This window comes from Gorilla gorilla, chromosome 16, assembly GCF_029281585.2.
Source record: "Gorilla gorilla gorilla isolate KB3781 chromosome 16, NHGRI_mGorGor1-v2.1_pri, whole genome shotgun sequence".
NCBI classification, from domain to species: Eukaryota; Metazoa; Chordata; class Mammalia; order Primates; family Hominidae; genus Gorilla; species Gorilla gorilla.
This window is the reverse complement of record NC_073240.2, coordinates 42,111,691-42,126,363: the sequence shown is the minus strand read 5'-3', so window position 1 is coordinate 42,126,363 and position 14,673 is coordinate 42,111,691. Positions and strand designations below refer to the sequence as shown.

Below are 14,673 nucleotides of genomic sequence, written 5' to 3'. Positions count from 1 at the left end.
TGGCCAATTTTTAAAGTCTTTGTACAGATGAGGTCTCACTTTGTTGCCTACGCTGATCTCAAACACCTGGGCTCAAGTGATCCTCCCACTTTGGCCTCCCAAAGTGCTGAGATTACAGGGCATGAACCACCATGCCCAGCCTATACATGTACGCTTAACTTGGAAGTACTATGGCAGACACAGGAAGCTATTTCTCTTCTAAATACTTATAGTGTGTTACTAAAAAGATTAACTTGCATATAGGCAGTGATCTTAATCACTAACATAAATCATAATTACTTGAGCTATACCTGTTACAAATGCAGAGTCCAGACCTCTATCCCCTGAGAGTCTGATTCAGTAGGTCTAGGATGGGAACTGCTGCACCCTCTAAGTCCCAACCTACATTTTAAATAAGCAACCCAGGTGGCTTCTGACACAGAGGTCTGCCCCTACCACCAGGAAAAACCAGCCTAGAAGGCCCATCTATCTCACCTTCAGTAAGGAATAAACTGGAGGTAAAATTTTTGACATAATGGCTCAGATTCCCATCTGAAAAACCCAGGGATAAAAGGCCTCCTTACGAACTGCGTTCCAATCCACACTAGATACTCGGTGATCTGTCATAGTTTGTTCCTTCCACAAGTACCATACGCTAGACAGCAAGTCTTATGTTATACCCCCAGTGAAGACTCAGAACCAGATGGAGCAGCACAAGGTATTTGGGGCAGGAAAGATCCAGAATGCATTAGGATTCCTAAAGACCCCCAAGCAGCACTGACAGTGAACTTGTGCTAAAGGTCTTTCGTGAAAATGTCTAGAGGACAGAGATCTTCCTCTTTGATTCTTCTGAGAGTCTGGCATAGTGCTGAACAGACAAACTGAAGACATCAGTACCCCGTTAGGATGTGCAGGGAAAGGGAATTTTGATCTAGTTCCCATCTGATAACAAGAATGCAAATAAGAAGCTGAAGGGGAGGAAGTTAAATTTGTTGTTAAAATGTATTAGGTATTACTTACACATTTTATGTTAATTTCCTTTTACAAATAGATATTTAGAATTGGATTTAAAGTTGCAATTCCGGCCAAGCATGGTGGCTCATGCCTGTAATCCCAGCACTTTGGGAGGCCAAGGTGGGCATATCACTTGAGGTCAGGAGTTCGAAACCAGCCTGGCCAACATGGAGAAACCCTGTCTCCACTAAAAATACAAAAAATTAGCCAGGTGTGGTGACAGGCACCTGTAGTCCCAGCTACACGGGAGGCTGAAGCAGGAGAATCGCTTGAACCCAGGGGGCGGAGGTTGCAGTGAGTTGAGATTGTGCCACTGAACTCCAACCCCGGGCAACAGAACAAGACTCCGTCTCAAAAATAAATAAATAAATAAAGTGGCAATTCTCTGCAGTTCCCACTTTGAAAAAGCTTTTTGTGGATCAGGTGAAATATCTCTACCACGAAAAGAAGCACTCAACTTATTTTATTCATCAGAATTCTGTGGGAAACTACTAACGACAATAATTTTCAGTTCAGTTCATTCATCACTTGAACAGATGTCTTGAGAGTGCTTTACCAAGAAATCCCCCCAAATAATCCTTTTAATGTATGTACCAATTTCCTCTAAACTATCCAGTGTACTTTATAAACATGAACTCTAGCACCATGAAAAATGACTGTGAAACATTATCATTTTGCAGTATGAAAAAAATTTAAAACTAACAGATTGAGTTGGTATAGTGGAAACAGTATAGGCTTTGTACTCATGCAGATCTGGGTTGAAATCCCAATGCTACCACTTACTAGTTGTGAGTTATTTAACTTTTTCAACCTCCATTGTAAAGTAGAGGAAATAATTCCAAATTTACCATAATGTGAAAACTTGACAATGTAAACAAAACAATTAAAGTGCCTACTCTAGGCACTATATAAATGGTAGCCAATGTTGTTATTATCTGAAACATTCACATTTGTAGATGAAAAGACAGAAAAAAATAGATTCTACTCCTTCTAATTGCCAGTCTAAAATTATCTACCAATCAAACTTTTACAGTCGAAATTATACTTTTGATATTTTTGTAAACTTCAGGAGCCTTTCAATGAGAACATTTTCAATTCCTACCCCAAAACAAAGTTTCTATTCCTTAGATAGTCCTACACAGGCCCCATTACTTCTCCACCTCCCTACCACCATTTTCAAAGCAGTCTTCTTTCTACAGCACCTCCTCAGTCCTTTTCTTCTTAAAAGTCCTCCCCTTGGCGGAGCTTGCAGTGAAGCCAAGATCGCACCACTGCACTCCAGCCTGGGCGACAGTGCGAGACTCCGTCTCAAAAAAATAAATAAATAAATAAAAAGTCCTCCCCTTTTATGCCTTAATACTTTCTTTTTCTTTCTTTTTTTTTTTTTTTTGTGATGGAGTTTCGCTCTTGTTGCCCAGGCTCACTGCAACCTCCGCCTCCCGGGTTCAAGAATTCTCCTGCCTCAGCCTCCCGAGTAGCTGGGATTACAGGCATGTGCCACCACGCCCCGCTAATTTTGTATTTTTAGTAGAGACGGGGTTTCTCCATGTTGGTCAGGCTGGTCTCGAACTCCCGACCTCAGATGAGCCTTGGCCTCCCAAAGTGCTGGGACTACAGGCGTGAGCCACCGCGCCCAGCCCCTAATACTTTCAAACTGAGACCTCTGGCTTCATATAAAAGACCCCCAAGAAGCCATTTATAGAAAAACTTTACAATTAGCAAATGCTTGCACTGCCATCAATTTTTACAAACACTTGATCTTTACAATAAACCAATTAGATACACAAGGCTGATGTTACATTTTCATTTTACATTTAAGACCAAAGATACATAGCTAGAAAATAGCATAAGCCCAGCCTAGAATTCAAATTTTCAGACTCCAAGTTCAATACTCTTTCTACTCAAAAGCTACTATCTCTTGCATATTCTTTCTTTACATCATTTGCTCATTAAACATAAAGGAGACCATCTTTGTATCGCCTGGTATCACTAGAGCACCGCTACAAAGAGCAGATTCCTCCCTACAATGTTTTCTAGAGTATATAAACAGTTCAACCCCAAGACACTGAGGCCAAAAGTTACTTTCAGTGCTTCCTGCAGTCTTCAAGTAAGAAAGAATTCTGGGATGCTGCGTGAAAGGGCCAAGAGGAGGCCTGGGCTATGCACAGTCCCTCCATGTCGTCCTACATAGTTCTCTATTACTTCCAGTATCTGCCCTCTTTCCTCCACCCAAGAGTGTTTTTTTGGGTCTGACACCTCAACAGGGGCCCTTCTCAAACACAAACGACCCTAGTCGCCAAATAAACTCGTGCCCACAGCTAAGTCATCCTTGGCAAGCATGGCAGAGGCTCCTAGGAACATTTACGAGTGTCCTTCCCCTCTGTCCACACCCCTTGTCCGAAAAACTTCCATCTTCCAGAGTCCGGATCTTCTTGGCCCTCGCCCCCCACTGCTCGACGCGCACCCTTGCACCTCCTCCAAAACCTCCCAGCCTCCCAGGTTGGCGGGCGATACTTCCTATCTCTCCCAGCCCGGATCTCCTGGACTACAGCCCGCCGCCCCGATCTGGCCCCGGAAGATCGCGGCCCCTTTCGCTACCCGCGAGCCCAAGGCCCAACAGCCCGGTCCCTGCCCCGCCTCCCCGCCCAAGGCGCCAAGTCCTCGGGGCTCCGTCTCCAGGCCCGGGCCGGTCTCCAAGGCCCCGCACACTCCGGGAAGACGGGAAAGGGGCTGTAGTGGTGCCCACGGCACGGGGCGAGCTGGGCGCTCTGGTAGGAAGGCTCCAGGCCCGGCCGTCTCCGGCTCCCGCGGCCCCGACAGCCCTCTGGCTCCGCCGGCCCGCGCCTCCGCGGCCTGCCCTTACCTGATCCAGGTTCTCGTCGCTGCCGCTGTCCTCTGTGTCCGAGTCGATCACGACGCGGCCTTTCCGCTTCTTTACCATGGTGGTCCCCCGGCTCCCACGCCGGCCGCCGCCCGGACTCCCCTCTTGCCCGCCTGCCAGTGGGACCGCCACTGCCGCCGCCGCCGCCGCTGCTCGACCCACACAAAGGCGACCGCGCATGCGCGCTCCGCTCCGCCCCTGGCCCCGCCCCCTGCTCGCCGCACGCCGTTCGCAGGTCGCCGGGTGCCCCGCCCTGCCCCGCCCCCGACGCAGCGTAAGAGGCGGGGCCTTCCCCCCTCGCTGGTTCCCGGCAGAGAATGGTGATGGCTTCCCCCGCGACTACCCTGGAGTCCTTGGCTATATCTCTGCTACGTAGCCGAAGTTTGGTGGGCTCTCTACCTATCGGGGGCTGGAGCCGCAAGGATCCAGGTTCTCTCTGAGGGGGCTCACGTGTCTACCTACTTTCAAGCTGTCCAACACTGATGGCGTGTACTTAAGGGGCCGACGGCCTGGAAGACATAAGTCGCCTGGACCACGCGGTGGACACCGGTTGGGGGCTGGAGCCTGCCGACCCGGGCTGTGCGAATGACAGCTGAGCTGGGACCTGGAGAATGCATCTGAATTACCCAAAAGGAGAGTAGAGTGTTGCACGCAGAGAACAGCGTAGGCAAAATGGCCCGGCGATAATAAAGTTAGGTTCGGAGAACTGAAGTTAGTTATGGCCAGAGCAGAGATTGTGGGTGGGGATAGGCGACAGACCAGGCTGGAGAAGGACACGGCGACTGCCTCACTCAGATCCTAATAAGTAAGCTGAATTAGGGAGTTTGAACTTGAGTGTTGAAAGATTTTAAACTGAAGAACCACATGATTTGATTTGTGTGTGGTTTTGTGTTTTAGTAGAGACGGGGCCTCCCTATATTGCCCAGGCTGGTCTCGAACCCCTGGGCCCAAGGGATCCTCCTGCCTTGGCCTCCCAAAGTGCTGGGATTACAGGCATGAGCTACCGTGCCCAGCCTGATTTGTGGTGGTGTTTTTTTGTTTGTTTGTTTGTTTTGGAGACGGAGTCGCTCTTGTTGCCCAGCCTGGAGTGCAGTGGCGCTCACTGCAACTCCGCCTCCCAGGTTCAAGCGATTCTCCTGCCTCAGCCTCCTGAGTAGCTGGGATTACAGGCTCCTGCCACCACGCGCGGCTAATTTTTTTTTTTTTTTTTTTTTTTTTTTTTTTTTTTTTGAGACGGAGTTTCGTTCTTGTCGCCCAGGCTGGAGTGCAATGGCGCGATCTTGGCTCACTGCAACCTCTGCCGCCTGGGTTCAAGCGATTCTCCAGCCTCAACCTCCGGAATAGATGGCATTACAGACGCCCTTCACCACGCCCTGCTAATTTTTGTATTTTCAGTAGAGATGGGGTTTCAGCATGTTGGCCAGGCTGGTCTCAAACTCCTGGCCTCCGGTGATCCGCCCGCCTCAGCCTCCCAAAGTGCTGGGATTATAGGCATGAGCCACTGCGCCCAGGCCTGATTTGTGTTTTTCAAAGATTACTCTGACCGCAGTATGGCGAATGGACTAAGGGCAGGGAGATCGCTTGGATTGTTGTTGTCTTCTTGGCAAGAGATGATGGTGTCCTGATCTAAGGACGAAGCTGTGGGAATGGAAAGAAGTGGATGGACTCTGGATAATTTGGAAGGTAGAATCCCTAGGATTTGGGATAGGGGTAAGGGAAGGAGTGCTCCCAGATACCTATTGATGTTCAGATTCTAGCTTAGGAAGCTAGTGGCAGGTGAGCCCTTCATCAAAAAAATGAAATACAAGAGGAGAGAAGAAGGTTTTGGGAACTGGTGTGTATAGGAAATAAGTTCACTTTTATACTTAAGTTTGAGGCCAGCTGATAAAAAGGTCAGCTCCAGAAGTTATTTCCTTTAGTGATTAGGAATATAAAGTAGGGGCCGGGCGTGGTGGCTCACACATGTAATCCCAGCACTTTGGGAAGCTGAAGAGGGCCGATCAGCTGAGGGCAGGAGTTCAAGACCAGCCTGGCCAACATGGCAAAACCCCATCTATACTAAAAATACAAAAATTAGGCCGGGCACAGTGGCTCACGCCTGTAATCCCAGCACTTTGGGAGGCTGAGGCAGGCGGATCACAAGGTCAGGAAATCGAGACCAGCCTGACCAACATGGTAAAACCCTGTCTCTACTGAAAATACAAAAATTAGCCGGGCATGGTGGCACGTTCCTGTAATCCCAGCTACTTGAGAGGCTGAGGCAGGAGAATCACTTGAACCTGAAGGTGGAGGCTGCAGTGAGACGAAATCGTACCACTGCACTCCAGCCTGGCAACAGACGTGACTCTTTCTCAAAAATAATAATAATAATAATAATAATAATAATGATAATCTGGACCGGGTGCAGTGGCTCTTTCCTGTAACCCCAGCACTTTGGGAGGCTGAGGCAGGTGGATCACGAGGTCAGGAGTTCAAGACCAACTTGGCCAAGACAGTGAAACCCCGTTTCTACTAAAAATACAAAAATTAATCAGACGTGGTGGCGGGCGCATGTATTCCCAGCTACTTGGGAGGCTGAGGCAGAGAATTGCTTGAACCTGGGAGGTGGAGGTTGCAGTGAGCCGAGATCGTGCCACCACTCCAGCCTGGGCAACAATAGCGAGCCTGTTCTCAAAAAAAAAAAAAGGAAAAAAGAAAATAATCGCACCACTGCACTTCAGCCTGGGTGACAAAGTGAGACCCTGTCTCAAATAAATAAATAAATAAATAAAACAACCTAAATAAAGTCCAACTACCTCTTTACCCTAGAAGAGTTTTCCTAAGATACAGCTCATAGACTTTTCTCCCCCGACATATCCTTGGAACAATGGCCAAGGTGACCCCGAATCACCAGCCCAGCTTCCATATGTCTAGCCACCCTGAAGCCTGTGGTGCCCTTCTGGAGGACCCTCTTTAAATGTGTTAATACACAGTACTGCTAAAAAGAAAGCCATGACATGGTCAGTGGCCCTTGACTGGAATTAATAAAAGTATGTTCTTTGAGCGAAATCTGTAGATTTTGATCTTTCTGCAAGGGGTCTTCTAATGATTCACCTACAGAAGTTAGTCCATATTGAGTCTAATCAATGTCTAAATTTAGTGAATAAACGTTGCTTTAAACTCCCTCTTGAGTCAGCTTCCCAGAGAACCCAACCAGTCAAAGTTTCCAATTAGTAAAATGAGGATAATGATAGTGTCTGTCTCTTTGGGTTCTTATAAGGTGTAAGTTTACAAAGCAGGCATGGAGGCACAGGTCTATGGTCCCAGTTACTTGGGAGGCTAAGGTAGGAGGATCGGTTGAGCCGAGGAGGTCGAATCCATCCTTGGCAACTTAGAGAAACCACGTCTCAAAAAAAATAGTAAGTTAGGCCAAGCCGAGTGTGGTGGCTCACGCCTGTAATCCCAGCACTTTGGGAGGCCGAGGCAGGCGGATTACCTGAGGTCAGGAGTTCAAGACCAGCCTGGCCGACATGGTGAAATCCCGTCTCTAGTAAAAAAAAAAAAAAAAAAAAAAAAAAAAATTAGCTGTGCATTGTGGCAGGCGCATGTAATCCCAGCTACCTGGGAGGCTGAGGCAGGAGAATCACTTGAACCCAGGAGGCGGAGTTGCAGTGAGCTGAGATCGCGCCATTGCACTCCAGCCTGGGCAACAAGAGTGAAATTCCATCTCAAAATTTAAAAAAATAATGATAATAATAAGTTAGGCCAGGTGGGGTGGCTCATGCCTGTAATCCTAGCACTTTGGGAGACCAAGGAGGGTGGATCACTTGAGGTCAGGAGTTCGAGACCAGCCTGGCTGACATGGTGAAACCCCGTCTGTACTAAAAATACAAAAATTAGCTGGGCGTGGTGGCACCCACCTGTAGTCCCAGCTACTCGGGAGGCTGAGGCAGGAGAATTGCTTGCACCTGGAAGGCGGAGGTTGTAGTGAGCTGAGATCACTCACTGCACTCCAGCCTGGGCAACAGAGCGAGACCTCATCTCAAAAAAAAAAAAAAATACTGTCCATTATCTAATCTTGGAATTTTTTTTTTTTTGAAACATAGTCTTGCACTGTCACCCAGGCTGGAGTGCAGTGGTATGATCATGGCTCACTGCAGCCTTAGACTCCTGGGCTCAAGCAATCCTCCCACCTCAGCCTACCAGGTAGCTGGGACTACAGGCATGTGCCAACACACCCTGCTAATTTTTTTATTTTTATTTTTTGTAGAGACAAGATCTCACTATGTTGCCCAAGCTGGTCTCCAATTCCTATCCTCAAGTGATCCTCCTGCCTCAGTCTCTTAAAAGTGTTGAGATTATAGCATGAGCCACCATATCCGGCCCAATCTTACAACTTGGTCCTCTTGATCAGGCACCCTCAGAATCCAGTCGTTTGCTACTCTCCCAGCTCCTGCCACCACCTGCTTGGCTAGTTCTTGCAGCTCTTTTGGCGTATAGTCCTTTTTCTCCTTTATTAGGCCCAATATGTCCCCCACTGGGTTATGTGGTGACTTAACCCTATATAAGTCTAGTGGCCAGGAGAGGGGTAAGAGCAGATTCTGAGGGGAAGGAGAAATCCTGCAGTCCTGCCAGGGACAAGCCTCTGCAGTGTCTAAAAGGAGGAGAGGAGGCTGGAAGGAAGATCATTTCTGCAGGTTCAGAGGGTTCGGGAGTACCTGGGATTTCAAATTCTTTAGGGGCATTAACCAGATATCCCCATCCCATTTGTCATGGTCCCATTATTTCTCAACTAGGGCCTGGCCTTTGGCTTAGGCACACTGCCTTGCTTGGGAGTTTAAGCTTATTGGAGCTCCGGCTACTCTGATGATTATCCTCAGGCTCAGCTTTCCTTGACCTCTTACTGTAGGTATTGAAAGTCTCTTTATTTATTGTATTTATTTTTATTTATTTATTTTTTATTTTTTATTTTTTGAGGCAGTTTTGCTCTTGTTGCCCAGGCTGGCACGATCTCGGCTCACCACAACCTCTGCCTCCCGGGTTCAAGAAATTCTCCTGCCTCGGCCTCCCAAGTAGCTGGGATGACAGGCATGTGCCACCACACCCCGCTGATTTTGTATTTTTAGTAGAGATGGGATTTCTCCATGTTGGTCAGGCTGGTCTTAAACTCCTGACCTCAGGTGATCCACCCGCCTCAGCCTCCCAAAGTGCTGGGATTACAGGCGTGAGCCCCCACGCCTGGCCAATTGTATTTATTTTTATTTTTTAAAGACAGGGTCTTGCTCTGTCCCCCAGACTGGAGTACAATGGCACCGTCATGGCTCACTGCAGCCTCAACCTCCTAGGCTCAAGCAGTCCTCCCACCTCAGCCTCCCGAGTAGCTGAGACTACAGCGCACCACCACACTCAGCTAATTTTTGTATTTTTTTGCAGAGACAGGGTCTCCCTGTGTTGCCCAGTCTGGTCTCGAACTCGTGGCTCAAGCAGTCCTCCCACCTCAACATCCCAAAGTGTTTGGATTACAAATGTGAGCCCCTGTGCCTGGATTTAAATAATGTACTTTTTTTTTGTAAATAATGTACTATTATGGTTTTTGTTTTGTTTTGTTTTGTTTTGTTTGAAACAGAGTCTTGTTCCATTGCCCGGGCTGGAATACAGTGACAGGATCATGGCTCACAGAGTAGCTGGGACAACAGGCACTCCACCATGCCCGGCTAATTTTTAAATATTTCTGTAGAGGCAAAGTCTCACCATGGTGCCTACATTGGTCTTGAGCTCCTGGGCTTAAGTGATCCTCTTGCCTTGGAATTCCAAAGTGCTGGGATTAAAGACATGAGCCAACATGCCCAGCCAAATTTATTTTTTAGAGTAAAAAATAAGAAATCCAAATCCAGAAGTATATAAAATAAAAAGGAGGTCCTCACCCTCATCCCTCTTCTCTCCCAATCTCATTCTCCAGGAAAAACTCCTATGACTAGTTTAGTGTGTATTGTTCCAGACCTCTTAGGGAATACATGTAAACACACCCCAAAACAGGATCATGCAACATGTGTTATCCTATAATGTGGTTTCTCCCTGCAGCGTTAGACTGGTTTGAGTGCCACGCCAAGGTGGCACCAGGGAGTGTCAGAAAATGCTTTGTATATCCATGAGGTAATGTCTACCACCAGAGGCCTGAGTTCCATGACTAAAATACACATGGTGAGTATATATTAAATGGGAATCCTTGGCTTCTTTGTATTTAATTGTTTCCTCCTGGTAAGTGAGAACTAATTTTTTTTTCCTATGCAAGTGTCCATCATCTCAAAGTTTTATTTTGTTTTGAGACTGAGTCTCACTCTGTCACTCAGGCTGCAATGCAGTGGCACAATCACAGCTCACTGCAGCCTCAACCTCCCAGGCCCCAGCGATCTCCCAACTCAGCCTCCCAAGTAGCTGTGACCAGAGAAATGCACCACCACACCTGGCTAATTTTTCTTTATTTTTGTAGAGATGAGGTCTCCATATGTTGCCCAGGCTGATCCCAAACTCCTGAGCTTAAGTGATCCTCCCACCTTGGCCTCCCAAAGTGTTGGGCAGGCATGAACCACTGTGCTGAGCTGGGAACTAATTTTAAGATGCTGTAAGGTCAGCCCTCTCTCTGGCCTCTCTCAGGATAGCTCTGTAGTTCATAACCTTTTGTTCCTACCTCAGCACATGTAACAGAGGCTGTCTTTTATTGGATATACACATATCCTGAAGTGTCCACTGTACTCAAAAACAGCTTTCAGAAAAGCATATCACAATACCAAGGAGTGAAAGGGATGTTACCATAGGAACAATCTTATATCTTTAAAGTTATTTGTATTTTTGTGTTAATTTGTATTATTATTATATTTTTAGAAACGGGGTTCTGCTCTGTCACCCAGGCTAGATTTGAACTCCTGGGCTCAAGCTATCCTCCTACCTCAGCTAAAATTATTATTATTATTATTATTTTTATTTATTTATTTATTTTTGAGAAGGAGTCTTGCTCTGTCGCCCAGGCTGGAGTGCAGTGGCGCAATCTCCGCTCACTGCAAGCTCTGCCCCCCTGGGTTCACGCCACTCTCCTGCCTCAGCCTCCCGAGTAGCTGGGACTACAGGCACCCGCCACCATGCCCGGCTAATTTTTTTGTGTTTTTAGTAGAGACGGGGTTTCACCGTGTTAGCCAGGATGGTCTCGATCTCCTGACCTCGTGATCCGCCTGCCTCGGCCTCCCAAAGTAAAATTATTTGTATAAGTTAGTTATTTGCCAACTTTGATTATTGAGTATGATTAATTACTCACTACCTGAGATGTATATCACAGCTAACTGCAACACGCTTGGAACCATGAATACAAGTGAACCCTGCAATTTAAATTCTTGCTTTATCAAAGCCAAACTTGTGAGCTTATCAACACAGGATTCCCTGGTTTACACTTTTTTTTTTTTTTTTTTTTTTGAGACGGAGTCTCGCTCTGTCGCCAGGCTGGAGTGCAGTGGCACAATGTTGGCTCACTGCAACCTCCGCCTCCCAGGTTCAAGCGATTCTCTTGCCTCAGCCTCCTGAGTAGCTGGGACTACAGGTGTGTGCCACCACGCCCAGCTAATTTGCGTATTTTTAGTAGAGACGGGGTTTCACCGTGTTGGCCAGGATGGTCTCAATCTCTTGACCTCGTGAACCACCTGCCTTGGTCTCCCAAAGTGCTGGGATTACAGGGGTGAGCCACCGTGCCCGGCCAGAATCTGCATTTTTAACAGATGCCTAGACTGATTTCCTTGTAAGTTATGAGAGGGACTCATTTTGAAAAACACTGGACACACAGAGAGAAGCCTAAAAATCATGTAAAGAGTTCAGGATCAGAGATTCTTTTCTGTCTCTACATTTCCTGAAAAAGTCTGCATGCATGTGATAACAAGGTATTTCAAAAGCCTAAGTAAGCTAGGGTGACCTCAGAGAATGACTTGGCAAGATGCAAAATGCAGAAGAATGTAGCCTTCTATAAATCAGTTATAAATTCCTCTATCAATATAGAGTTTTCAGAAGGTCCCAAATCATTGATCTACTCAATTTACAAATATTTATTAAGCGCCTACTTTGTTGCAGGCATGGATGAGCATTCCCTTCTGTCTAAAGCTCCTTCTATGTCCTATGTTTTGTTACTTCTGTTTCTCAGAAGCATCACTCTATTGATTATTGCTCTTATTTTCTGTGCCTTCAGTCTCTCTCAGCTGGCTCCTTTTTTTTTTTTTTTTTTTTTTGAGACAGAGTCTCACTCTGTTGCCCAGGCTGGAGTGCAGTGGCAGGATCCCAGCTCACTGCAACCTTCGCCTCCCAGGTTCAAGCGATTCTCCTGCCTCAGCCTCCTGAATAGCTGGGATTACAGGTGCCCTGGCTCCTTTTTAACATATCTCTTTCATATAAAAAGTAAAAACGTGGGCCGGGCGAGGTGACTTACGCCTGTAATCCCAGCACTTTGGGAGGCCGAGGCAGGCGGATCACCTGAGGTCGGGAGTTCAAGACCAGCCTGACCAACATGGAGAAAACCCGTCTCTACTAAAAATACAAAATTAACCGGGCGTGGTGGTGCATGCCTGTAATCCCAGCTACTCAGAGGCTGAGGCAGGAGAATCATTTGAACCCGGGAGGCAGAGGTTGCGGTGAGCTGAGATTGTGCCATTGCACTCCAGCCTGGGTGACAAAAGTGAAACTCCATCTCAAAATAAAATAAAATAAAATAAAAATTAAAAAAAGTAAAAATGTCAGTCAGGCGTGGTGGCTCACACCTGTAATCCCAGCACTTTGGGAGGCTGGGCGGGTGGATCACAAGGTCAAGAGATCGAGACCATCCTGACCAACATGGTGCAACCCTGTCTCTACTAAAACTACAAAAATTAGCCAGGCATGGTGGCACGTGCCTGTAATCCCAGCTGCTCAAGAGGCTGAGGCAGGAGAATCACTTGAACCTGGGAGGCAGTGGTTGCAGTGAGCGGAAATCACACCACTGCACTCCAGCCTGGGTGACAGCGAGACTCCGTCTCAAGAAAAATAAAATATATATTTAAAAAAAAATAAGCCTCTTGCATGCTGACTTCATGTTCTGTTTTCTTCCTCCACAGCCGTATCAGTTAGGATGCTTTTGGCTACAAGTAACAGAAAACTCAACACAAGCTAGTTTAAACAACATAATCTTGGCTCACGTGACTGAAAAGTCCAGAAGCAGGTCTGGCCTCAGGGAATGCCTGATTCAGCAGCACAGATGGTGTCAGAAGTCTGGCTTCTTTCTGTTCTTGGCTCTGCCTTAATCCTTGGTATCCCAACTCACCCACAGGCAGGCAGCTCTAGGTTCTGTCCACATGGTTACAAAATAGCTCTCACTAGATTACCCAGAGGAAGACAGAGGGTCTCTTCCAGTAGCCTCCAAGGAAGAAGGAAGAAGCTGCTTGTTCCCAGAGGTCACTGGCCCTCCCTGGTACTACCTGAGTTAATTGTCAACTTCTGAGCCAATCCCTGGGGCCAGAGAGGTGAGATATGCTGATTGGATAAAACCAGTTAGTACAACCCTTAAGGATGGATTTAGAGTCAATCCCACCCAAATCAAGCAATTCTCCTGCCTCAGCCTCCCAAGTAGCTGGGATTACACACATGCACCCCCATGCCCGGCTAATTTTTGTATTAGTAGAGATGGGGTTTCTCCATGTTGGTCAGGCTGGTGTCAGACTCCCAACCTCCAGTGATTCATCTGCCTTGGCCTCCCAAAGTGCTGGGATTACAGGCATGAGCCACTGCGTCAGGCCCCTGGTAAGTCTTAAGAGACATGGTATGGTAAGTGCATGGCCCTGGGCTTGACTCTATGTTGCTTTTAGACAGTAGAAATCGGGCTGGATGCAATGGCTCATGGCTGTAATCCCAGCATTTTGGGAGGCCGAGGTGGGCGGATCATGAGGTCAAGAGATGGAGACCATCCTGGCCGACATGGTGAAACCCCGTCTCTACTAAAAATACAAAAATTAGCTGGGCGTGGTGGCATGCCCCTGTACTCCCAGTTAATCGGGAGGCAGGAGAATCACTTGAACCCGGGAGGCAGAGGTTGCAGTGAGCTGAGATTGCGCCACTGCACTCCAGCCTGGCAACAAAGTGAGACTCTGTCTGGAAAAAAAAAAAAAAGACAGTAGAAATCATCACTATTCTGACAAGCGGAAGTCTTCCATTTCTGTGGGCACATGGTCTGTTTCATAACTCCCTGCCTTTGCATATACATGCTCCCTCACCTGGAGTGCCCGTCTCCCTCTCATCTGTCTGTTAAATGCCTTATCCTTCAATGCTCAGTTCATGTTCTTCCTCTAGGAACTACTCCCTAACTTGGATGAGCAGACATGATACAATGTAGTGAATAATGAGCATGTATCCTGGATTTAGCAGACAGACATGGTTTGAATCCCAGCTCTGCTACTTCAACAGCTGTGATAAGCATGTGACTAGCATGTTACTTAACATCTGTTTTCTTACCTGGGAAATAGGTGTAATATGAGTATCTACTTCACAGAATTGTTCTGACAATGAAAAGAGAAAATGCCTGAGAAGTGTTAAACTCAATGTCTAGCCTAGAAGCACTCATTACACCCTTCTTTGGGCCAGTCTTGTTCCTCTGCTATAGTTTCTAACTGTGCTGCAGTTATTTGTTTGATGACATGCCCTCTATTGGACTGTGTACTTGTTGAACACTGTCCTATAGTTCAGCAATCATAGCTAGCTTTTTTGTACATTTACCAAATAATTCCAATAATTATGCAAACATTTTACATATATTATTTCAT

The 14,673-nt window shown here is 46.9% G+C and overlaps 1 protein-coding gene across 1 annotated transcript in view; it reads right to left on the bottom strand.

Annotated features, from left to right (window-relative positions):
- Positions 1 to 4,075, bottom strand: part of RTF1 (RTF1 homolog, Paf1/RNA polymerase II complex component) — a 71,049-nt gene extending 66,974 nt beyond the window's left edge. The window contains exon 1 of the mRNA XM_004056016.4: positions 3,857 to 4,075. Coding sequence (XP_004056064.1) covers positions 3,857 to 4,054 — 198 coding nt within the window. The 5' untranslated portion in view covers positions 4,055 to 4,075. The remainder of the gene's footprint in view (positions 1 to 3,856) is intronic.
- Positions 4,076 to 14,673: the final 10,598 nt, after the last annotated feature.